Raw genomic sequence first — 26,552 nt, 5'->3', positions numbered from 1 at the left:
CACTTCTGTGGAGAGGATCAGTTCAGACACAAATTCTAAAATACAGCAACGGAATTATTGATTCTCTTGTATCCTTCCCCCAAGGTTCCTTTAATCTATCATGCATTTATGGTGATCTAGTAAGGGGTCAGAGGCAATGTGTGTGGAATCAGTTGATAGATATTGGTGAAAATAGATCTTCCCCTTCGCTCTGTGTTGGTGACTAAAATTCCTACCTTGGATGGCACAAAAAGGAAGGAGTGTGAAACTAGGAGAGAGAGAGATGTTAAGCAGTTTAGAGACATGTTATTCATATGCAGTTCTATGCAGTTCGATGGAGTTAGAGAAGAAAGGTGCTCAATTCACGTGGTACAATCGCAAATCTAGTACTACAAACATTAGAATTAAACTATTTAGTATTGTTGCTACTCTAGAGTGGAGAACTTTGTTTGAGAATATCTTGGTGACGATATAACCTGCGGTGTGTTCAGACCATATTCCAGTTATGGTAGATACACATGGAAAAGTTCCAAGTGGAAGGCGGCACCCATTTAGATTTGAAGTTGTGTGGTTGAGATACCTGGACTGCCCGAAAGTAATTGAAAATTCGTGGAAGTTGCCTAGTGATTGGTTGGAATCGCAAAACCTTCATCCTATTGATCAAAAAGTTGTGACAGTAAGGAGGCTTTAAAGTTGTGGAATAAAAATGTTTTTGGAAGAATCCAAGACAATATCCATAAGTTAAAAAGAAATGAACTGGAGTAACAGAATAAAGATTTGACCTATGTGGTTGAAGAGGAGAAGCAGCTGCTGTCCCAACTCTCGAGTGCAATGGATCAGAGTGGGGACAAGAATCCAAAATTTTTTCATGCAACCACTCTCAACCGAAGACTCCACAATAGAATTTGGAAGATTAAAGGGGGAAATGGTACTTGGATTTCTGATGAATTTCGGTTGAGGGACACTCTAGTTAGTCATTTTAAAGGGTCTCACTTCACAAGGCACATGTGAGGCAAAAATTCAGCAAGCACTCCAACCTGTAATTGAGTGAATGATGAAGTGAATGAGCTTCTTTGTATGACAACCACAGTGGATGAAATTAATCCATAGAGCACTTAAGGATATGGGCCCATTAAAATATCTGGGATTGGAAGGGTTTCCTCCAATTTTCTTTCAAAAGTTGTGGGAGGTTACAAAAGATGATATCACTAGGTTGGTGATACAATTTTTTGAGAAAAGGGTAGTTCCTAAGGAGCTTAATCGGACTTACGTTTGCTTGATTCCAAAGGTCGAGGTGCCAAAGCTATCGGAACAATTCAGGCTGTTCCTATCAGCCTTTGTAGCATGTCTATGAAGATCATTTCAAAAGTGTTGGCGGAGAAATTGAAATGTCATTTACAACGTATTATTTGTCTCAAACAATCAACTTTTGTTTTGGATCATTTAATATCTTATAATATTTTTATTGCTCATGAGCTATTTCATATATACGGCATCAAAAGAAAAGCAAAAAGAAATTGGTGGGTTTGAAACTTGATATGAAAAGGCATATGACCGGCTTAAGTGGGACTTCACTGAGGCTAGACTTCGCAAGCTAGGGTTTTGTGTGAAGTGGGTAGGCCTTGCGATGAGTTTGATTAAGTCAGTCTCCTATACCTTGTTGGTATACGGGATTGAGGGGAAGTAAATGGAAGGATTGGTTTGGAAGTTTGGAAAATTGGTGAGGGTCAAAAGGTGGACATCTGGGGTTCCAAGTGGGTTGGTAGCATGGTATTGCCTTTCGGCAAAATTCGTCAAATATTGCACGGTTCGGTGAAAAGTGAAATAAAAATGTCAGCGAAAACGATACATGATAAATATTGCCCGAAATCGGTGATTTTCCGGCAAAAGGGTGAAATCTGAGATCACTCTCATGTTCGCCGGAGATATTTGCCGCGGCATTCGCACTTGGATGCACCATTGATGCTGTTGTGGGATCACTCTCTATTCGCCGGAGATGTCAAGGATGCTTCTCAAATGGAGGTAAGAAGGAACAAAAGGAAACCCTCCCTTCGGCGACCCCAGCTAACTTCGCAGAAGGGATGGAAGATGAGAAAGGGGAACAGATATGGACAACGATGGTGGGAATCAATTAGAGCCAGAGGTTCTGCAAGTATTGGAGGCTTGCAGCTTTAGAAGAAGAAGAAGAAGAAGTAGTGAAGAACAACATTTGGCTAACGTTTCAATCTCTAGGCTAAAAAGATTGACAATTGTTTAGAGTGGGCCCAAGGATTTATGACTAATTGGACGACTTGACTTCCCATTTTCATCAATTAAAATTAATAAGGTTTAAGTCCCTCCCAAAATTGTTAATGTTTTTGTGGAAGGCATGTGCGCAAGGAGTTGCATCTGGAGAGAATTTAAAGAAGAGGAATATGCCAATCTATCCCAGCTGCAGGAGGTGTGGAGTAGTGATTGAAACAGTGTACCATGCCTTCTTTGAATGCCAGTTCTCCAAGGCTTAGCTAGCTGCGTGGTTTAGGAGTAATCCGTCATTCCTCCTTGTCCTTGATCAAGGGGATGGGGATCAACCAAAACTTGCTCGCATCTTGGAACTTTGGAAGCAGATGGAGTTTAGCTCTAAACAAATTCAGAATGGTGTGCTCTCCGTATTTGCCTTCCATCTATTGGTCGCTCTGGTTGGCAAGTAATGGGGTTTGTTTCAAAGGGGTTAGTAGCTAGGTCTCCATATGCATGTTTATTTAAAGTAAAATGTGGATTAGTTGTTGAAGACATCAGAATTCTTCAGTGGATTCTTTTGTTTCTTGTTCTTTTGGTTGTATTTCTAGAGTTGTGAATGTTGTTGCTGTCCTTGCGGATACTCTAGCGAGGAGAGCCTTGTCCCTTGGCAAGTAATAAATGTTGGCCTACTTCCACTCATTGGCTCGTGCACTTGTGCAACCAAGATGCCTTGTGTTCTTCTTGCCTTTCCGTTGAATGACATTGCTTTCTACCCCAAAAAATATATAATTATTATATCTAATGCATATCGTGCTACTGGTGTGCCCTCCTTGAGTGCACTTCTTCTTTTTTATTGATTACTCAGAGCTTTGGGTATTTTTCATTATTATTTTTTATTGATTACTCAGAGTATGTTTTTCCATCAATGACTGGACATGAAAAAAAATTATAATCATAATTATTTACTACAATGATAAAATGCTTTTTACAAACACTTTAGAAAACAATTATCGGGCTTTGCATTTTGATTGGTTATACGCAATTGTAATTTAGATGTTTTCCTGTGGGGATGTAAACGGATTGAATTTGGCTTGAATATGGTAATATCCAAATCCAAATCCGAATCCGATTATTAAATACATTATATGAATTCGAATCCAATGTTCTTTGGATGTGTAAATTTGTAACTAAAGTTGAATTTGTTTAGTTAACCGGATTTTGGATAATATCTTATCCGAATTTAAAGTAATCGGATGGATAAAATATTCAAAAATAGTTCGAATATCCAACATATTGGTAGTTTAATGTAATTAGTTATTATTAATGAATGTTAATGAGGGGATAACAATGTATTCCCCAAAATTGAACTTTAGTCAAATATGGATATAAAATACGAATAGATATTTGTTGAATATCTAATCGAATTGGAATATCGAACTTAAAATTGGCATATCCAAATTCGAATCCGAATATTAATATTAATCAGATCATCCAAGTTAGAATTCAAATTCGAAAAAATCTAACTCGGATGCTCTTAAATGAATACGAATACAAATCGAATTCGAATTTTCGCCTATCTGTTAACATCCATATTTTCCTATTCTCCTTAGAAAGACATGGAAAATAGTAAACCTTTATCACCATGTATATTGTATACATTGAACAATTAAACAGTTTTTTTTTTTTTTCTTTTCTTTTCTTTTCTTTTTTTGTAAAACAGTTGCCAGTTGGTGTCTACAAAAAGTAAAAAATTTAATCAGTAACATTTCCATGGATATAGAAAACACAATAATAAATATTTTTTATTTTTTTTTTATTTTTTTCCCTTATATTAGGCTCTTTGGGACTAAATTTCTAAAGGCAACCAAAAAAACATATGCAAGGAAAGAGGTGGAGACTGCCACATACATGATTTAGAGAAAACTTCAAAGCTCACTTAGCACGAAAATCAGCATAATATTCGAAGACCTGTTAATAAAGCAGATCTGAATGAAATCAAAAGCAGCAGCAAGACAAGTTTTAACATCATCAGATACTGCAACTAGCCCGATCAAGACTATTGGACTGTCCATTAAGGGGGTGAAACTGCAGATTGACAATCTGATATAATCCTAACCTTATATAGACCAAGCTGAATAGGCCCATAAGATTGCATCTCATATGGCTTCCATCTCTAACATGGCCGCTGACTTGAGTTTTTGCTGCAAACAACTGTTCTCCCGAGTCCCATAGTATACAACTCCGAGCCCCATTAAGAGAAGCCAAACTCCAGACTTATATATCAATCTCTACTACTAACTGAGATTACTAAGACATGGATTTGATTATGGAAGGGAAAATGCCCTTGAATAAAAAGTCATTCATATTCCCCCTCAAAATCTAGTACAAGGAACTCCAAATGGAGTGAACCAACTCTATATTAGAAGAAATTTTTAAGCTGATTCTCAACAAATTCCATCCGATCCAACAAAAACAAACTTGTGAAATCTGCAACATTACATTTATACTCAAAGGGGATCAGATGCATGTTCATAAAAGAGAAAAGTACAATAGATTCATCTTGAAATAGGCAAACTAAACACAAAGATGTTGGGGATCGATCCATTCCTATCAAACAATTGCTTCCTCATAGGAATAATGCCTCGTGCTACCTTCTAAATAAAGGTCCGGATCTTTGGGGAAACTTCCAAATTTTGGATCAATGGGATTGCAAAGAAGAAGCCTGTGAAGAGCTACTAGCTTAAGAAATATTTACCAAGGGAAAATATGCTGATTTAACACTAATTACGCCATTTTTTTTGTACATTGCCACACCCATTTATCATGGGAAGATTAAGAGAGGATGGGGAGTGAAGTAAGACATCTCCCTACATCTCCCTAGCCGAGAGGAAAGAGCCTAATAAGTTCAGAAGTTCCTGTGGGCCAAATATAAGCTCATGAACGATAGTAAGTACCTTCTAAAGATGAGAAAATGTAACCATTAGAATTTTTAATTACCAAAAGCTTTTTTTTTTTCTTTTTTTTTTTCTTTTTTGGGTAAAGACCAAAAGCAACTTAACCATTCAAGAAATTTCATGGACCATACTCAACACATTTTAGGCGATTGTTTATATTTGAACCAACCCAGCATACAAAAACAACAACAACTTTAGGCTAGAGTGTCTATCATCAACTACAACAAAGGAAAAAATAACATAAAGAATCAACATCCATACGAAGCATAACAACTAGTACAAATATGCAACGAAAATATAATTAATTTGTTATAAAATGGAGAAATTTATTCAAGACAATATGAGTTAAAACTTTTCTATTGAGTTATGTGCATTACATAATTATAGTAGAAGTAACATCTTCTCTAATATGGAAATATCAAAGTTCACAAAGAAATCCAATATATGATTCTCGCACATAATAAGATGATCTTGATATGGAATGATAGATTGTTAAGATCTTTAGTTAATATGGGAATGCAGATTACAAAGATTCATATGGCTAAGACCTTCATTTATAAATTACATATTTTTGTATGATCTCTTTGGGGGTGATGGACATCCACAATCCATTTTATTTATAACATAACTAATTATTCTAATCAAAATCTACACAAATATTAAAATATTTGACAAGCAAAGATTTACTTATCTCTCTAAATGCCATTATGCAACGAAAATATAATAATAATTATTTTAATCAAAATGTATGCAAATATTAAAATATGTGTGCAAATATTAAAATATTCGACAAGCAAAGATTTACTCACCTCTCTTAATGTGTGCAGGGGTACTTAATTAACATCTCAAATGTGTAGCATAAAGTGTGAGACTATTTTGGGATGAGAAAATATGACACATTAGTACAAGAATATTAGATTCTAGGAATGTTATTGAGGCTTTGATATAGGGAATCACCATCGGCATAGATCAAGTTCGCGCTCATGCAATGCAATTAATAGAATTTAGTGTAATGAAGAAGAAATCGTTGATCTACTATAAAGATCGGAAAGCACAACTTGGCATCTAAAATTAATCCCCTTTCGGTAGATGCAACTATAAGTACTTGTTGTGGAGGGTAGTCAACCGAAGAGCCCCCTCAGGATAATGGAGAGCCCTTCGAGGAGAACCACTTACACCCCCTCAGGTTAATGGAGAGCCCTTTGGGGAGAATCACTTACACTCCCTCAGAGTAATGGAGAGCCCCTCGGGAAGAACCACTTAATGGAGAGCCGTTCGAGGAGAACCACTTACACCCCCTCGGGTAATAGAGAACCCTTGTGGAAGAATCACTTACACCCCCCCCCCCTCAAAGTAATGGAGAGCCCCTTAGGAAGAATCACCTGCATCCCCTCAGGAAGTTGAAGGAACCCCCTCCTCGGGTGAAAGCATGGAGAACCATCCCCTCAGGAAATGTATAGAAAACCCCCCTCAGGAAACATGCAAAGTACTCCCTAGAGAATCCCTTGAGAATCACTCGGGATACGCTCAGGCAATGAGAGAATGCATAATACTAAGTCTGAAGAAGAACGTTAAAGATGACTAAGTTAAAAGGGTCAATTAGAGATAACCACCCATTATGCCCACTCCGAAACATGGGGAAGTGGATGATGGAGTAAAGGCTCCATTCGTTCCACTAAGAAAATAAACGTGCTTCCTAAGGCTCTCCCCACTCTTCAATTAGTGGGGGAAACGGATGAAGGGGCCACCCCTAGGTAACCATTATATAAACTCCATCATAAGATGGAGAAGGTATGAGACTCTACTCACCATCATTCTCTACACTTTGAGAACCCTCTTAGAGCCTTATATTGTTGCCTAGACTAACTTGGACGTCAACACAAAGTCATGCCACTCTAATTTTCTTTGTGAACCTACTCAAATCACTTTAGAGAAGCTCTTAAGAGGTCATCCAACTACTCGGCTGACGTGAAGAAGGTTTAGACGCTACAATACTAAAGACATTACCTTATGATGTTTTAAATCCCTCACTATGAAACAATGGATTTTAAATCTAGCTCTAACCATAGCCCGATAGGGTATTAGTATGACTACGTATGATATTAGATGTAAGTGCACTCTATAATGCAATATAAGCTTACTGTCTTTCATATGAAAAAAATTAAGATAAGAAATCATTATCGTAGAAGAGAGAAGTCCATTTAAATCTTAAATCCAAAAATAATGATAAAAAATTCAATTAGCTCCTGGCAGCTAAGGGTGCCAATTTGTACCGCATACCATTCACCAAAATTGAAACAAAGCTGTTCATATTGTACGGTATCGATATGATATGGTTATATTTTTTAATAAATGGTATGGTAATGGGATGTACACAATGATATAGATAAATCTTATTGCACCGATATCGTATCAAAATGTCAAAATAATTTTGTGCCAAATAAATATGATGTGATAATGGTATGACATATTTGTGCCATTTGATATTTGGTACAATAATAATATAAGACTAATTTATTTAATATCATAACAAATACCGATTTTGTACTGAATTGACACCCTTACCACCAACATATGTAGGTTCTTGTAGATTGTCTATAAAATGGCAATTGTCTTTAGTATGATATGGTCATGCAACTACCACTCCTTCCCATCATACCCTACCTCAGGAAAAGCTTTTGAATATTAATTTCTAACACTATGTGGGTGCACTTCTAGCACATTGGGAGGAGCCTCTTTTAAGAGGCCTAAAGTCCTAAGAAGTCAGTGGTTCAATCCTCCACTACTTCCACATCTCCCCCTAGCCCCCCCCCCCCCCCCAAGTCCCATCCCATCCCATCCCCTCCCCTCCCCAAAGGGCCTGTGAGCCTCCAATCATGACTGAGTGGTATCCACTACCAAAAATATCCCATTCCATCCCCAAAAAAAATTACTTTCTCACAAAACAAAAACTCAATTTAAAGACAATCAATCATAATACAAGATGGAATTTAAAAGGTTTTTAATTTAAGGATTGTTTCTAGAGAATTATCTGATGGAGCATAAAGAATGAGCTTTCATTCTCGATGTTTTATAGGATGGGTAGGTTTTCTACAATGTGGAATGACTTTCAAATTTTTAATGAAAATTGACTGATAGAAATTTTGCTTTGCATAGTTGCATAGAACTTTTGCTTTCCTTGTAGGATGCTCAACTTCTTTTTCTTGCATACCATCAACCGTTAGTCAACCTGAGTCTAAACTATTAGCTTAACTCGTTCATCAGTTCGAACTCAAACTACACCAAACCATAATCAGTCTAAAACCGTTATTTTGCTGACGGGCTTGCTTGAACTGGTGTTTCTCAGCTGAAACCACACCGTTGACACCCTTAATCGGTCCTCCCCCCAATGAATAGTGGAACTGGATTCTGGATTCTAACAAAGGTATATTCGTATTTTTTCTTGAGAAGGAAAAACTCAAAAAAAGTATTTGCGAAATTTCTAACTACGCAATACGCGTATCCTAGCATCGGAGCATCGGCATTCGCCCTTCTCTTTATTTGTAGTGTCATCTGTTGACTGCCATTCCCTGTCAGCGGTTCGCACGTTTCACTCTGGGGAAGCTATCAAAAAAAATTCCCGGCCGTACCTCGTCTTCTCTCGTTTACATATTTCTGAATTGTGAGTTTTAGCCTCTCTTCAATGGTATATCTTCTTCTGTTTTGATCCAATAATCATCTGTTTTTCAGATTTCCAATGGCGTCCAAGAAGAGTGTGGGTTCTCTCAAGGAGGCCGATTTGAAGGGAAAGAAGGTCTTCGTTAGGGTGGATCTGAATGTCCCTTTGGATGATAACTTGAATATAACCGATGATACTAGGGTTAGGGCTGCTGTTCCCACGATCAAGTACTTGATGGGTAATGGAGCCAAGGTTATCCTTTCAAGCCATCTGGTAAGCAAGCTCGTTATTTATTTATTCTTGTTTTCGATTTGTTTGAGTTCATATATTTTAGGGATCTATTTCTGGACTTGTGCTTATTTTTGTGTCTATTGGCTGCCATGCATCAAGTCTGGATGTGATCAAATCGGTTACTAATCATACATTTGCAATATCTTGGTTTGTTCATGTTTGATGTTCTTTTGGTTGAGGCTAGTTATGTTTGATAGTTTTGATATTTGCCTGTGATTCACAGAATAGATCAATTCAAAATGAAGATTTTTACTCCTTCTGCCTTCTATTGGAGTCTTGAAGACTATAGTCTGAAATATTTCATCTTGATTCCTCTTTATGTGATCGTTTGATATTTAATTGCTTTTTTGTTTCCTTTCAACTTTTTACAGAACTCTTTTCTGTTTAGCTTTGTGACGAGAGTTTTGAAAGAAGGGTTGTGGATCAGCATATATTTCTGCCCATGTTATGGTTATATAACTTTTATAGTGCCTGGTTAGTTTCATCGTATTTTTTTATTATTCTCTGCTGCTCTTGACAAGCCTGATTGATCGACCAATATCTGGGATGCAAGTTTCTGTTGGTAAATTCTGTGGGCTTTGGACATGCTCATTCTGAACTAGTTTTCTGCTGTACTTGGAGCCTGAGTAACTTATCTGAATGATGGTTTTCAGGGACGTCCCAAGGGTGTCACGCCAAAATACAGCTTGAAGCCTCTCGTTCCTAGACTCTCTGAGCTCTTGGGTGTCAAGGTTTGATTCAGTTTCACTTTTGCTATCTTCCATATTCTGTATGAGACAAGTTTCCATTTTCTTACTTGTTCCACTTCTTCTGGTTAGGTGGAGATGGCTAGTGACTGTATTGGTGAGGAAGTTGAGAAGATGGTCGCTACCATCCCAGATAGTGGTGTTCTTCTCCTGGAGAATGTTAGGTTTTACAAGGAGGAAGAGAAGAATGATCCTGAGTTTGCAAAGAAGCTTGCCTCTCTTGCAGACCTCTATGTGAATGATGCATTTGGCACTGCTCACAGAGCCCATGCTTCTACGGAGGGAGTTGCTAAGTACTTGAAGCCTGCTGTTGCTGGATTCCTTATGCAGAAGGTATGGTGATATACTTTTGCCGGTGCTTCCAATCATCTTTCTCCAAGGATGACTCAATTTAAGTAATTCTGAGTTTTATGTATGTGCACATGTATTATCTGTGTATGCACATTATCGGGGTTAGGGATTGTAACTCTTGATTTATAACAGGTGGTTATCACCTTTCATGTGTTTACATAATTACATGTCCCTATTCTCTTCGCTATGGGTCACCTCTTTCCCCAGAAATGTTGCTTGGAAAGTAGTCTAGGCTTCATCATGTTGGTCCAGCGGGCTGGGCTGTGTCCAGTGTTCAATGAATTGGCTATCTGCTTTTGCAGCTTCAATAGAAAATGATATTCTTCATATGCTAAACTGATGTGGTTGCTGATGCATAGCTTTCTGTGATTGTTCATAAAAATGATATTCTGATCTGTGGATTTTAGGAACTTGATTATCTTGTTGGAGCTGTTGCCAATCCCAAGAGGCCGTTTGCTGCTATTGTAGGTGGCTCAAAAGTATCATCCAAGATTGGGGTAATTGAGTCATTGTTTGAGAAGGTTAACATCCTGGTGCTGGGTGGAGGAATGATCTTCACATTCTACAAAGCCCAAGGATACTCTGTTGGATCCTCCCTCGTGGAGGAAGACAAGCTTGATCTTGCAACATCACTTCTTGAGAAGGCCAAGTCCAAAGGTGTATCTGTTTTGCTACCCACTGATGTGGTTGTTGCGGACAAGTTTGCTGCAGATGCTAATAGCAAGGTTTGTTACTTCACTGGTAACGTCTGTTCAAGGTTTTCATGCTTAAGAGGATATAGGATCCTAATATATTGTTAAATGTTCTTGCAGATTGTACCGGCAACTGGCATTCCTGATGGTTGGATGGGTTTGGACATTGGACCTGATTCCATTAAGTCATTTAGTGAGGCTTTGGATACTACCCAAACGGTCATCTGGAACGGACCAATGGGGGTGTTTGAATTTGAGAAGTTTGCAACTGGAACAGAGGTATGTGATGGCAACTTACATGTGGAATGAGATTTTACATAATCTTTTTTATGGTTTACGTGTAAGTTCTTTCTCACTTACCTTCTAATATTTTGGCTTATTCAAGGTTTAAAAAAGCAATTGCACCATTTGAGGAAGTCTATCATAAATAAATTTTTTTACTGAGAAAAAATACTAATGAGGATATTTGTGTATCCCGAATGACTAAAGTACACTAATGTTTGCCTAGATGACAGACAGAGATGTTTACAAAACTCCAAAAATCATCAGTATAAATGAAAATTCTTGGTAAGACATATCCTAACGATCATCCCAGGATATGTTTCAAAGTGTTTCATGAATGTCTACTTAACAATGTTCTGGGTCAGACCCCATTTATTACTACATGGATATGTGGTGCAAACCTGCTTGTACCTTAAGACTCACTCATGGTAAATCCTGTAATTTGTGTGTGGCCTACACCAGTTAACACCTATCCTTCTCTTGCCAGACAATTGCTAAGAAGCTAGCAGAGCTCAGTGGAAAGGAAGTGACAACAATCATTGGAGGTGGTGATTCAGTTGCTGCTGTAGAGCAAGCAGGACTTGCTGACAAGATGAGCCACATCTCGACTGGAGGAGGTGCCAGCTTGGAGCTGCTTGAGGGAAAGCCCCTTCCTGGAGTTCTTGCACTTGATGATGCCTGAGACAATTACTGTGGTGGGAGTTTTCTTCTTGAGTTCGTCCCTTCTGGTGATGTGATTTTCCGATCATTTTGTTCAAAATGTTTTAATAGGATCAAAATAGAACTGATGATGTAGAGGCTGCGGGTAGAGTTTGAATAAGATGATCTTTTTAGGCTTGAATTATGTAGTGGCCTGAGGACTGAACTTCTATTGAACCATTTTCAATTTCTCTTTGTTCTTGTGTTTGGACAGATGAGATGAAAGAACAGAGTTGCTGTGAATTTTCATATTAAATGAATTTATTCTTGGTCTTGATTTCTTTTGTTAATTTGAATTAGAAGGTTTTTACTCATTTTATACCTGTTTGCTTTGAAGGCCCAGGATAATGTAAGGATTATAAACTCAGGATTGGATATTGAGGATAAAAAGTGATCTCTAAACTTTGAATCGGCCACTTCAGCCTGAAACATGACCATTTGTGGCTCATTCGAATGATCTGAGTTATTTTTGGGAAAATTATGATTAGCTGCTTTTTGGTTTTTCCTTACAAAAATAGCCCCTTAATGTTTCATTTTACAAACTTAGTCAAATGAGTTTACAATTACAAAACTAGCCAAATTATTGAATTTTTATATTTTTGGACATTTTTTACCCCTAAAATTGATCACATCGAGCGAAAAATCATTATTTTGTTCAAAAGTGTAAAGTCATTATTTTTTCATACCCTTTGGACATTTCACCCCGATGCAAGTATGGTCAATTTTAGTGGTAAAATGTTCAAAGAGGTGAAAAAACACTATTTTGACTACTTTTGTAAATACAAATTCAGTTTTAGTTAGTTTTGTAAAACGAAACATTGAGTGACTATTTTTGTAAAGAAAAACTTAAAAGTCATAATTTTTCCTTTTTATTTTTTCTTTGAAATCAAAATGATGTCCTCTGGATGATAAATTTGCAAGCAAGTCCAATGCAATTGTAAAACTGATATAAAATGTGTGGTTTTGACCAGAGGTTCCTTTCGTTTGAGTTGAAACTATTTTTTGAAAAATATATTTCTAGATAAGTGCCTTTTTGGCATCTATTTTCATTTTCATTTTTGGTATTTTTTGTTATTTTAAAGTTTTCGACATCTATTCTCATTTTTTATTTTATTTGAAATTATAGAAAAATCTTTGAAGTCCAGAATAGTTGCTCTCTGATTTCCACAACTCTTTCTCAGTTTTCACAATGGAGATTTTTTCAAATCGATTCGTCATCTTATAGAGTCGTCTTATCCCCTAGCTGGCTGGTCAAAATTTTGCAAATCAAAGAACATGTCTTCGAGTGATGGCAAATCGTGCATTCTTAGCAAATCCAGACCGGTTGTGCAAACGGACACCCCAAAACTCAAAATGATGGTGATGGAGCTATCGTTACAAGAAGAGCATTAGATCGTTTGGTTTTTTCCTCCCTTCTGTGTATCCTTTGATTCATGAATTGTTTACTTTAGTTTTTTGGTTTTAGTTTGATAGTTTTCTGATTCTATAGACATAAATTGTTAGTACTGTTTCAATGGGTTTCTGGTTTTCAGTATGGAGTTGAGGCGGTTAGATCGACTCCTTATGTTGGATGAGTATGTAGTTACTGTGCTGGAATCTCTTCAATTTTTTGAAAATATTTGTTTTTGTGGAGTTTTTGAGGTTTGACAAACTGAAACTATGGTGGTTTGTGATTGCATGAAGTTTTCTCATCAACTATTAACGGGCCAGTTTGCGTACACATAGACTACATCCTTAAGTTAGACTTAATAGAATTAATAATGCCATTACAATGGTCTAACCCTCAACCTTTTTATTGAGAAATATGAAACTTATCACTCTACCAACCCTGCTTTGGTCATAATAAATTATTGTGTTCAAAATATACTATCATGTTTCATCCATTCCTTTTATTTGTTCTTACACGTGTACTCCACCAAAAATAAATAAATAAAAACATAAAAAGTGGTAAAATGATGTTGGCTTATTGTCAAAGACAAGTATGTCTAACATTAGTGTGTGTGTGTGTGTTTTTTTTTGTCCAAGCAAAATCTTTGTTTTTTTTTTGTACAAAGGGGCTTTATTAAGCCGGGGATGGGGATATTAAAATCCTTGTTGAAACGCCTTACTATGTTGCTCTTGAGGTTATTTTCAGGAGGGATAACGGTGATAAAGTGGATATTGGGGTGCGATGTTATTATGCAAATTTAAAATATAAGAAACCTCTAAATGTAAAAATAACAAGTTATAAGTGTAAGTATACCTCAGTATTTTTATTGGGGTCGTCGGATCAAAGTTTATATGTGCGATGCTAATTTGATGGCCAATTGTATGATTGTAAAAATAAAATTTTAGAATTTTTTATGTGTGAGTCCCTTTAGTGGACCATAACCTAATGTTGGGTCTCCTTAATGCAATATATTACGTGTGGGTACCAAACAAACTAACATTATTAGTCACTGTTAAGTAGATTAAATTTCAAACTTGAATAGATCAAAGTGCCCTTAAGATTATCTAATACATTATGTTAACATATGATTCTAAAAATAGATAATTAGTCATTAAGTGTTAATATATATATAAATAAATAAATAAATAAATAAAAATATATATATATATATTATATATATATATATATATATATATATATATATATATATATATATATTTATTTATTTATATATTCACAACAAGAAAAAAATATAATAATATAATGTGTTAAATAACCCGAGGGTCATTTTGGTCCCTCCACATTTGAAATTTGAAAATACTTAAGGGTGACTAACAATGTTAATTTGAGTAGAGCCCATATTTAATATATTACACTAAGACTCTAAGAGTACCTAACATTAGTTTATTATTTAATGGCGTGTTTGGTTACTTGAGTTTGGAGATTTCAAAAACCTATAAATTTCAAATTTATGGAGTCATGATTCATAAAATTAATTGTTTGGTTAGCCTATATATTTTTGAATTAAATCTGTAGATTCATTATGAAAAAAACATATATAGAGTTATTGTTCAAATGTTTAGCACTTTTATAGTTGGGGTGGAATTTATGGAATTCACCTCATACCCATTAATCTACAAATTCATGTTTTTAGTGTAAAAAGATAAATCCTTAGATTTCATGAATCCAGATTCACACAACCAAACGGGTATAAATTTTTCATCTGAGAATCCAAAGATTTCAAATATCTAGATTTATATAACCAAACAGGCCCTTAAAGGAATCTACACATAATAAATTCAAAATTTTATACATGAGCCCCATCCGTTCCCATTGGAAACTCAGTGTACCCCTCTCAAAATTGAAGTCTTACAAAGCCCCCTCCATATTTGACACCGTTAGGTTTTCGCTGATTTTAACTTTAAATTGACAATTTTACCCTCATTTGAATAAAGTTATATTAAAATTCTAAATTTTTTTTTTATACGAGCCCTCTCCATTTCAATTGGAAACACACAATACCTCCCAAAAATAAAAATTTTATAAAGGCTCTGTCCACATTTCACACTATCTATTTTCTTTTAACCGTGAAATGATTTTACTTTTTCATCCACACTTAATAAATTCATATCAAATCATAAATAATACTTTTAATATTCATTTTAGAATCCTAAAAAATATTTTGATGTCACCATAATACTCTAAATACCATAATACCCTAAATTATATGATCGAAAAATTTCTCAAATTAAAAAAAAAAAAATCTTGCATGATCATTTTATCACTCTATGGCTAATGTGATTATATAAACAAATTAATTTGACTTTAATTAGTTTACTGTGTACCTTCACTAGTGGTGGGAAGGTGCCTTATAAGGTTTTGATTTTGGAGGGGGTGCGAAATGTTTCCAATAAAAATGAAGGGGGTTCATGTAAAAAATTTATTAAAAATATATTTAGGATTTCAAATAAATTTATATAAAGTGAGGGTAAAATTGTAAAGAAAATTTGAAAAAAAATAAACTTGATGGTGTTAAAGGTGGAGGAAGGATTTGTAAGGTTTCAATTTTGAAGGGTGTGTGCTGAATTTTCAATTGAAATGAAGGGAGGTCATATAAAAAAACTCAATATATAAAGGGTCTGTAGTTATAAAGTGTTCCTTTTAAATGCAACATGTGAGAACAAATGTAAAACATAATCTTTTGTTGTGTTAAAAGTATTATGAGTCAAATCCGTGTCACGGTTTCAAATGAAAATTATAAAAATAAAAATAAAAAATCCTGCAGACGAATAAAAAATAGATGTTTGTGAAATTGCGTATTTATACCAATGTGCACATTTTAGACGGATCATGTTAGAATATGCACAGAGGAAAAAGAAATCAAAAGAAAATCAATGCCTCTTCAGCACTAAAAAATTTCTGTCGTAATGGTGATGGAAACCGAGTCCAGCTAATTTAACTAAACCAAACCCACTCTTGTCTCTTCCTCGTTGTTTTCTTCCCACTGTCTTTACACCCGAACTGCCTTTTATTTGTTTCACCGATCTCTGGTATTTTAATGACGACGAAGCTTTTCATTTGATGGGTTGAACAGCACCGTTCTGGTACTCTCTCTGTGTATGTGGTTTGGTGTCTCCATTTCTACTTTTTTTGTTTGTTTGTTGTTGTTGTTGTTGTTGTTTCACCGATTTCTGGCATTTTAATGACGACGAAGCTTTTCATTTGATGGTTTGAAGTCGAGCCACTTACTGTTCTGCTACTGTGTGTGTGGTTTGGTGTCTCCGTTTATGCCTTTGTTCTTTCGTTCACTAGTTTGATTCTTCGCTCCATAGGAGTACCATTTTTCTTTTCTCTTGAGTTTACAATCAATGATTCTGGAATTAATTCGTGTTCGACAAAAAGGAAATTAAAATCTTACAGATTACTTGATGTTGTTTTTCTCTTTGAACGAGTAGGAGAGTTTTCGGAATGACATTGTAGGGACTGTCTTTTATTTCTTCGCGGTCTTCTAAACTATTAACCTAGTTACATTTACATTTGCAGAAACTTTGAAGGGATCACTCATGGCAAAGTCGAGACAACATTTTTCAGCTCAAGATGGGTCGCCTAGTTCGAGGGAGCGGGATGACCTTTATGATGAATACTTTAATTCCGAAATGCCGTCTACAAGCTGGAAGTCTGCTGGTTCTGATTGTCAACCACAGAACTCCCCAGCTGCTTACAAGGGTTTGAACATGCAATGGGTGTTACAGCTCACTGACGTCGCTGAAGGTTTACTGGCGAAGATGTATAGATTGAACCAAATTTTGGATTATCCAGATTCAGTATCGCATATGTTTTCAGATGCATTTTGGAAGGCTGGTGTGTTCCCAAATTACCCCAGAATCTGCGTGCTGGTTTCGAAGAAATTCCCTGACCATCCTAATAAATTACTAGAAGAGCGAGTACGCATAACTCCGCCATTTCTGGTTGATGGTTTATTGGAGTGAAAACGGTTGTTAACTTAGGAAAATATTCCTGCAGGTTGATAAGATTGCTCTGGATGCTTTGCATGATAATGCTGAAGTGTATTTACAAAATTTGGAACCGTGGGTACTGGTAATTCAATTTTCCCCTCGTCAAGTTCTATTGCTTGCGTACTTTGGTTACTGGTGCGTGAATATCTATGATATACGTAATTAAGTATAACGGGACCTCCCTATATATGGAGAAACGTATCATGTGTCCATCTTGATCAGTTGAAGATTAATTTTTGACTGTTGTTTGCCAAGTGTTTTTTAATTGTGTAGGAGACTTTACCAAATGTTGATTGAATTGGTAATAGCAAACTATCCCCAACTTCTGTTGAAAATAGTAGTACGTGCTCTTATAGCCTTATTATAGAAAAAATTCTATTGCAATATGGTTTTTCCAGAAGATGCACCACAATGGTGGGAATCCAGTGTCCAAATACTGTATTCCACTTATGCTTTGTCTCTGGTATTTAGTAACTTCTAAAGGCATCTATATAAACTCCATTGCCTACTGATTATTCATGCCTTCTCATAAACGCCATTCAGCGACTTGCTGGTTATGTCTATATGGACGTACTATTCTTCTTTGCTTCAAACATGTAGTCTTATGAACTTTATTTAACTTATGCATGGGGGAATGAACAAAGACTTCAAAGGAGCAGGATGGATGTCATGATTCTAAAGTACAAAATTTGTATTGGAAAAGAAATAGGAAAGGTGGTAATTGATGATGGGAAAGTGCAGACTTGAAGCTTAGTGGAGAAAAAATTATGGAGGAAGTTAAAGAAGTAAGCTAGGGTGATCAAGCACATATGGTATTATCGATGGCAGAAAAGGAATTCACAAGCTGGTCATCTCTTTGGTGGCCCGCTTATGTGGATGTAATGCAACAAATCAAGAAGTATCATCATGCAAAGAGATTCTAGTATTTATTAGAAAATAAAGCTTTCTGGTGTTTCCAAATGCAATGAACAGTCAACCTAGAAGGCATGTGGATATGGATAAACTGCATAAAATGCGTGCATCAGTCCCATATAATTGTAGTCTGAATTGGCTGTAACTTTACGATATAAGCCTGTACAAAGGTGTAGCATCATGGTGCCAGTCCATGCCGATCCTTTGCTTGCTTAATTTGTATGTGGTGTGTTGAAAATGCTTTCAAGAATGATATAAAATTTCAGCAACTAGATCTGAGAAACAAATTTACTTGTAGGATGAAGTAGCACATTATTTATGGAGCTAGAAAATCTGCATTAAGGCAGCAGTAGTGATGAAGAAAAAACCCAAGGAATTTTTCTTGTTCTTAAACAAACAGGAATAAGCCCTCTAGTCTATGTTTTTTGGAGTCTCCAGGTCCTACATCCTTTTTATACTTGCACTGTTTTAAAATAAGTTACAGACTACATGACTAAAATGAAAAACTTGGATCAAGAGCAAAGTAGCCAACCATAGTATATAAAACTCCATTTTGTAGCACATAGAATAGCCACAAGTATTAGGAAATCAAAAGAAGGGGAAAAGATCTACACAGTGTCTATGTACAGATTCCTTCCCATGCTCTCTTTCAAAAAGGGAGCCCCCCACAGATGTACTGTATTTTATTTAATGTTTATCTGTTTTGAGAATAACAGGGCTTAGGCATTGTGATTCCCTAAATATTTTGCACACACTTAATACTAGTAAAACTTCTGCAATATTTCACTATATCTGATTAGGGAACAATGTTTTCTTGAGCAAAGCCTTCTAGAATTAGAACCTTATGAGAAACTACAATAAGATCTTCTGATTATGGCCATATCAATCAATATCATCTCCAAGGCAAAGAGAAAACCAGCAACATCTTGTCAAAAGGACTTAAGGGGAGAAATCACCTGTGCAGGGAGAGAGAGCCAACTGGACAGGAGAACATAGGGTCTTGCATGGAGAAGGTATGCACAGGCAGTCAGAGCCATCAAGCTTTGGCAGGATCAACAGTGTGCGTATTCAAGCACACTTCAGTGCAAACCAGAAGGAATGGAGCTGTTGGATGTTGTTCAGTGCTGCTATAACTTGACAATTAAAAAGCCCTGCATCGAACTTTAGCCCTTCAAGTTGGCCACTGGGTGACAACCTCTGCTGATCTACACCATTGACAGGAGGGGGCTCGCCCATCAGTTTACTTTTCCAGGAGGTGGCAGGAGTGCAATAACCTACCCCAAACCTACTTAGATGAAGCATGTTAAGGAAGTGATGATCCTTGCATATATGAGAAAATCTACTTCATATAACTTTAACTAAGGTTTCAACTCATGCAGGACAATGGTTGCTGCGAACCACAAAAGAAAGAAAAGCTGAAAGAACCTTCAGAACCCTGGAGAGGAAAGGACAAACCTTAATTCTGTTCTTATACCATGTAATTGATCAGGATCCGAAACCAGTACATGCTAATGTAGAAGAGAGGAGAACCCTCAAGGGATTAAACAGATTCATGATTTGGTCAAATTCCAATCATGAGCCCAACCCAATGTAGATTATAACATTCAAGAATATGAAGAAAAAGTAAGGACAGAAATTAAGAAATACAAAATGACCAGTTCGACTGATGTGAACATGGTGACCCCCTGGCCGAAACTCTAAGTGGGGTCCACTACATGGGTCCAAGAAGTCCCCTTGAGCTGGCCAAACCCCCTAGGAGGCGTATTTAGGGCATTTGCAGCCCTCTATTATTGTTGGAATTATTTCAAGATTTATTACTAGAGTTCTATTTGGGTTTTACTTAGTTTGAGTTGGTTAAGTTGTGGACAAGATAAGACTCTTTAACAAAGAGGGTTCCTATCTTTTAGGGGGATACTTATCTTTTAGGAGTTTTTTTTTGATTAGAGTTTGTTTTGAGTTAGTTATTGAGTCCTTGGTTATTTTAAACTTTAGCACGTGTGCCATTAAAGTTTTAATTAAAAGAGAATTCAAGCATATGCTTATTAGAGTTTGAGATAAAGTTTTATTTTCAGCATGTGTCTTTTTTTCAGACTCCAGTTCAAAAGTCCAGATCATGTGGCGGGATTGTTGTCTGTTAAGGAATCCCACTTAGTATTAGAGTCCTTTAATAGGCTATAAATAAGCCTGTTGTTCTTTGTAAGTCTGATTATTGAATAAAATTGTTGAGTTGAGGATCATGGTTTTCTAGTTGGGGGGCCATGGTTGAGAATTAAGAGTGTTCAAGGATCAGCATCTCCAGCATTATTTACTGCAATCTCAAGGCATTCAAAGGCATCTTCTTCAGGTCCAGCAAGCATTCAAGTAAGTACAAATGTACAATAACTCCAGCTCATTCCCCTCTCTTCCCTACCCATTGTCAGCCCTAGGATACACCTCCAGCCCCATTCGCAGCACCATTTCCCTCGTTCCCCAGCATTCACAGCCCCCTACCCTTTCCCCAGGGCCACGCAAGGCTCCTCTACCCTCTTCCCTGTTCTGCGCAAGAACCCCATCCCATTCCCCTGCTGCAGCAGCTTGCAGCAAGCATCCCTGCCCCCCATGATAGCCCCAGCCCCTCTCCCACCCCCTGCGAGTCTTCTAAAAGCCCTCCCCCACCCCTGTGATTCTTGTATGACCCTCCTTCCCCCTTTCTGACTTGTGGTAACCTGAAAGAGCAGAAAAAAACAGAGAAGCAGAGGGGGGAAAAAAAAAGAGGAAAAGAAAGAAAGAAAGAAAGGGAAAGGAAAAGGAAAAAAATTCAAGAAGTTGCCAAAGATCTTCAGTTCCTAGAATTACTTTCCTTTCAAAGTTTTCCTAATTTTCCCTTTCAACCCGTATCCATCTTTTCCACAATCCAACCATTGTTTAGCTTTCTTTGTACCAATCTTAGGCATTCCATAATGTTTTTACCTTATTTGCTGGAAGATTCTGGGTAAATCCTAAATTTAAGGTAATCTTCTTAAATTTAGGGTGATCATCTCAAGAAACCCTAACCATTGAATTGGACTTACAGCATTGAGCCAACACGCATGTGCTTTAACATTTTGTCATTTGTTAGCTCCAAGGAACAAATTTCGGTCGAAATGGGAATTTCAACCATGCAAAAGGCCAAAATTCCCATGTTTCGGTCAAAATTTCGACCGAAATTGGACACTTTTTTCTGCACACTTGTAACCTCAATTTCGGGCCTCATATGGGCTCAAATTGATTTGGATTCTTGCATACTACCTATTTCAAGCGTAATAAACACTATAGAACTACTAGTTTACTAAAAAAACCATTGAAAATGTAACATCCAAGTATACACTACATATGAGAAGAAGCGAGAATCTTAGTAACTTAGTATGTTACTAATTACAAGTCTATTCTATTCAATGTCTCCCTCTTCCGTTTGCACCCCATGTAAATGACAATACAAGTCCCATGATGTTCGCCCCATATAGTTCTCGACGTAGTTAGCAATTGCAGCTCTGTACGTGGCCTCCTCCACATGCATAAGATTTCTTAACGGTGGAAGATTTGCTCAACAAATCAAGGAGCACCCTGGCTGTCAGCAGAAGGATCAGATTCATACTGACAATAAGGTCCCAGAGGCTAACTCCGATAGGTGACAGTGGGAGGGACACCATAAGTTCCATAAGCTGCTCCATAACCATAAGGCTCCACTAGTGGCTGATTGGCCTGACCCTGAATCTGATAGCCAGGAGGACACCATATGGTCCATAACAATAAGTCGACCCAGTAAAACCATTACTCTTCACAACAGTATCATATGAGGACTCTATAGGCCTATGCCATCCGGATCCTCTGGAGGTGGAGTCTCTAGAATCATCAATGCTCATCGATCTCATAAATCCCACTAAGCTCTTGGCATCAGCTAGATGGTAGGACCCATATGATGGCGTGTCCTCTGTGCTATAGCCGTGCTGTCTCCCCTTCCCCTTCCCCTTCCCCTTCCTTAAATATGTAGAGGAAACATTTTGGCATTGAGATGCAGTTCCAGTATAGTCTGAATCTTGTGTCGCGTGGGTGAACTGACTCTCGCCTGTGAATCTCTGTGGTCGTCCTCCCCACCCTTGATTCTCACGTATTGCTGGTAGTGGTCTGTCCTTAGGATCAGCTGAATCCTGATCACGAGGTCCAACACCCTCCATCATCACCGCCATCGACATCATCACCACCATCGTCGTCATTGCTGGAGGCCTGAGTCACCTTATCCTTTGTGTCGAACCAGACAAGCAAATCCTCACTCTGGGTGGATGCACTAGGGTGTGGCACGAAGGGACGTGCGGGCGCTGCATGTGCACTCCCCTCTTGGGCCATGAAGTCCGCCACATCAGCCCCCATCTCCTCTGCAATCTGTCTACTGGGACAACCTCCCTCCTCATCCAGCAATGGCTCTCCACTGTCCCTGATTCAGTCAATTACTGGGTTATCGTCTTCATCCATCTCAAATATATCAGCCAACTCGATATTTTTACTCTCTCTGTCCATCCCCTGTCTAATATGATCCTCTCAGAGTCTTATATTATAGTGTATGTAGACAAGGTCCTCTAGACGCTTCACACCTAATCGGTTGCGCCTCTTCGAGTGAATGAGGTTGAAGGTGCTCCAGTTTCACTCACAACCTAGTGGCAGAACATGTTTGGCAGAACACTTTGCTTGCAATCACACTCAAGTGGGGTGAGTCACGTTCAAATTGCAACCACCACTCAGCTGCAACAAACATAGACTCCAAGTCATTTTAATACTTAAATAACTAAATTAAAGATAAAATATAATAATTAAATATATAGTGAAATAAATGAATGAACTTAACCCCAGGGGCGGATTCCCGTCCCGATACGGCCACAAAATACTGAACCTCCTAGTGGCATCCCTAAATGCCTTTATCTAATATATAAAGAGAAAAAACAATAATAAATGATACTAGGTTAATGACTTAGTATAAAACTATGAATTGTGAATATCAAATGATTCAAATCACTATCTCACCTCCATAAGGATGATTGCTTGTTTAGATGGATCCGGTTCCAACTTCTCCATTACAGTTTGGACGGCATCCATCAAATCTTGCCTCATCCCAAGATTGTCCTTGTAATAGTACTTAGGATTTAAATAGTATGTTGTGTAAGAAAAAGTATGTCATAAAAGGGAATGGTTAATGCTTAATAGTGTGATAACATAATGAAAATTAAATTAAATACTAGACTTAACAACTCACCAAGCCTTATGTAGTGGATGCTACAACATAGATTGCCATCTAAGTTCGATGATTTTGAGGACTCTTTTGTTGCCGTGTGGGTGGACCTGAGCAACTTGCTGCTTCATCCTCTCTACTGCAGCAAATATGTGTGGTAGAGTAGGTTTTCTCTGCTGATCTATTATCCTCAACAAATGCACCACAGACTCAAGCATCTTTACCACTATCCTCACATTATGCTAGAAAGTCTCATCGAGTACGGTCAACTGTGCTCTCCTTCCTCCCATGGATGAAGAACCCTCCCAGCTAAACCACTCCTCTAATGCAAACATGCTCCTAAGGCCAATCTTCCTACTCTCAAAGCTCTGCAGTGCTATCCAATTAGTAGCAAATCTGGTTATGCTTGGCCTCACTAACTCACCCTGACACTTGTCCCTCATCATCCTTAATGCATATGTGTGGTTATAGATGAAGGTGCTAACTTGTCGGGCTTGCTCCACGGTCTTTTTCACAAGCTTGACCTTTTTTATGTCCTTCAACTTTAAGTCAATGTAGTGAGCAGCACATGGAGTCCAAAAGAGCTTATATCTGTCCATCCATCAAGGCATCAATACAAAGTTATAAAGTGTACATGTAATGTAAATATATGTATTTAAAAATAAAAATTAATACTATATGTTTAGATACCTGGATTTTTCCTGCATCTTCAACCCAACTTTCTTGTAGTTGGAGCCATTATCAGGCACAATTTGGACCACATTTTCCACTCCAACCTCCTTCACCACTTGCTTTAATAATTTATAATTATATTTTGCATCCTTCTTATCACCGGATGCATCTACTGACTTGAGGAACACTGTCCTCCCATCACAATTCAACATGAAATTGATGATGGACTGTCTAGTGGGACCAGTCCAACCTTCAGCCATCGTAGTCACTCCATAATGAGCCCACATGGGCTTTAATCCCTTAATATACTCATTTAAGTCCTCTTTTATGCTTAGGTAAATAGACATTATATATCTTATATGGAGTGGGGCCCTGTACACCACTCCCAGCTTTTCCTATCTCCTCAATCATATCTCTATAGTAGGGCCCCTGGGTTGTATGTGTTGGAATACTATGGTAATAAGCCCATTTGGAGAAAGCCATCCCCACTTTTTCCTTCACACTCCCCCATAAGTGCTTCAACTTTCTCGGTTTATGCTCAGGCCTAGCAAATAGGGCCGGATCATTGCGAAGAATCTCAAGATCCGGATCTGTAGGATGTGCTGATGAAGCTTGACCCCTTGTAGGGGCCCGTGGGATAGGAACGTCCTGCCTCACACTCTGAGTCCTCCTCATAGGGACTTGGGAGCCGCTTGTGCCTCCCATACCCTACGGCTCTCTAGAGGACCCACAACCCAGACCCCTCTGTTGTCTCCTCATGTCATCAACCCTCTGTTGCTCCCTACTCATCATCATCGCCCTCCTGATCTGATCGGCCTTTGGATCAAGGTCACATCCATACTCTCCTGGCTCATCTAGACCATAATCCTTGGGATATGGAAGGTCATCTAAGCATGCATTCTCGAACTCCTCCCTCTGTGTTCTCTTATCTTTCCTCTTTTGCTTTCCCACACTAACATATGAGGCCATTGCCCTCTTGACCTCTACGGGCACCTTTGGGCACCCTACTACATCCTTGTTTCCACCAGCTAGATGCACCTTCAGTCTAGTGGCTCCACCTCTTCCTATTTGTTCTTTGCAATAATTACACTCGCTCTTCCTTCTATCAGTTGTCAGTGGCCTCCCGTGTTGCCAAACTATGTCTGACATCTTTGAAAGAGAGTGCCTGATACAAGAAATATACACTAAGTATCTTGAAAAGCTCCACAATATGCTCAAAAAATGACATATATGCTTCTAATAATAACCTCCTATTAAATATAAAAAAATAAAAATAACTATATAAGTATTTTATTAATATATAAATAAGAAATAATTTAAAAATATTTAAAGTACACACTAACTATCTTAAAAATATCCACAACATGCTCCAAAAATTGCATACATGCTTCCACTAATACTCTCCTATTTTTAAATTTAAAACAGAAATTAATTAGTTTTTTTAATATTTAATTAAAATTTTTAATTATTTAAATATATATTAACAACAACTACAATAAGCCTTGTCCCAACTAAATGGGGTCGGCTACATGGATTCTTGCCCTCCAATCAGTTCTGTTCGAGGCCATGCTAGATACAAAGCCTAAGCTATACATATCCTTTCTCACCACTTCTCCTAAGGTTATCTTAGGTCTACCCCTAGCTCTTTTAGTTCCTTCAATATGGATTATATCATTTCTTCGTACATGGGCATTTATAGATCTCCGTTGAACGTGGCCGTGCCACCTCAAACGACTTTCTCGAAGCTTATCACTTATGGGAGCAACTCCTAAACCAACTCTAATATGATTTCTTATCTTATCCATCTTAGTTTTGCCACTCATCCATCTTAGCATCCTCATTTCTGCTACACTGAGTTTATTTATATGATTCTTTTTAACAGCCCAACACTCTGCACCGTACATCATAGCTGGTCGAACAACGGTCCTATAAAATTTTCCTTTAAGCTTTAATGGAATACGCCGATCACATAAGACCCCAGACGCACCTCTCCACTTCATCCACCTTATTTTAATTCTTTGGGAAACCTCATCCTCTAAATTATTAACAGAAAAAAAAAACAATTCAACACCATCACAACAATATGGTGTCTCAACTCTCACATACATTAATTTAAAGCTCATACATATACTATACATATACATTTTTAGCAATATACATAATTTACTAAATAATTTTTAATAAAAGAAAAATAAAAAATAGTAGGAAGAATAAAAAATTAATTTTGACACTACAAATTCACAGATCAATACTCTAAAGTAAACATACTTAAATTTGGAAGCAATCTAAGATGATTTAAGGCACAAACAGAACAAAAAATTAAAAAATGAGGAAGTTGGTTACTCACCTTGCAAGATTTGAGAAAATGCACAAATGGAGGAGCAAATCTAGTGTTTGAATGAAATGGAGTTG

At 37.4% G+C, this 26,552-nt stretch overlaps 2 protein-coding genes across 6 annotated transcripts in view; both read left to right on the top strand.

Moving 5' to 3' along the window:
• Nucleotides 1-8,670: 8,670 nt before the first annotated feature.
• Nucleotides 8,671-12,172, top strand: LOC149026468 (phosphoglycerate kinase, cytosolic). Of its 2 annotated transcripts, none has more exons than XM_089146763.1 (7): nucleotides 8,671-8,778; nucleotides 8,883-9,084; nucleotides 9,756-9,833; nucleotides 9,921-10,181; nucleotides 10,607-10,924; nucleotides 11,012-11,170; nucleotides 11,661-12,172. In XM_089146763.1, the coding sequence occupies exons 2-7, from the start codon at nucleotides 8,890-8,892 to the stop codon at nucleotides 11,853-11,855; spliced, it is 1,206 nt and encodes a 401-aa protein (XP_089002889.1). In that variant the 5' UTR covers nucleotides 8,671-8,778; nucleotides 8,883-8,889; the 3' UTR covers nucleotides 11,856-12,172. The 2 variants fall into 2 exon arrangements, with proteins under 2 accessions (XP_089002889.1, XP_089002890.1); XM_089146764.1 differs by having other exon boundaries at nucleotides 8,693-8,814; nucleotides 11,661-12,170.
• A 3,997-nt stretch (nucleotides 12,173-16,169) lies between these two features.
• Nucleotides 16,170-26,552, top strand: part of LOC149026466 (protein NAP1-like) — a 116,970-nt gene continuing 106,587 nt past the window's right edge. For 2 of the 4 annotated variants that reach the window (XM_089146761.1, XM_089146758.1), the window contains exons 1-3: nucleotides 16,170-16,418; nucleotides 16,845-17,245; nucleotides 17,325-17,399. In XM_089146761.1, coding sequence (XP_089002887.1) covers nucleotides 16,865-17,245; nucleotides 17,325-17,399 — 456 coding nt within the window. In that variant the 5' untranslated portion in view covers nucleotides 16,170-16,418; nucleotides 16,845-16,864. The other 2 variants (XM_089146759.1, XM_089146760.1) reach the window with 2 other exon arrangements.

The sequence above is a fragment of the Hakea prostrata genome, chromosome 2 (genome assembly GCF_041222555.1).
Source record: "Hakea prostrata isolate BN-2017 chromosome 2, UWA_Hpros_2, whole genome shotgun sequence".
Taxonomy (NCBI): domain Eukaryota; kingdom Viridiplantae; phylum Streptophyta; class Magnoliopsida; order Proteales; family Proteaceae; genus Hakea; species Hakea prostrata.
The sequence above is the reverse complement of the archived record's forward strand: the minus strand, read 5'-3'. Positions and strand labels throughout refer to the sequence as shown.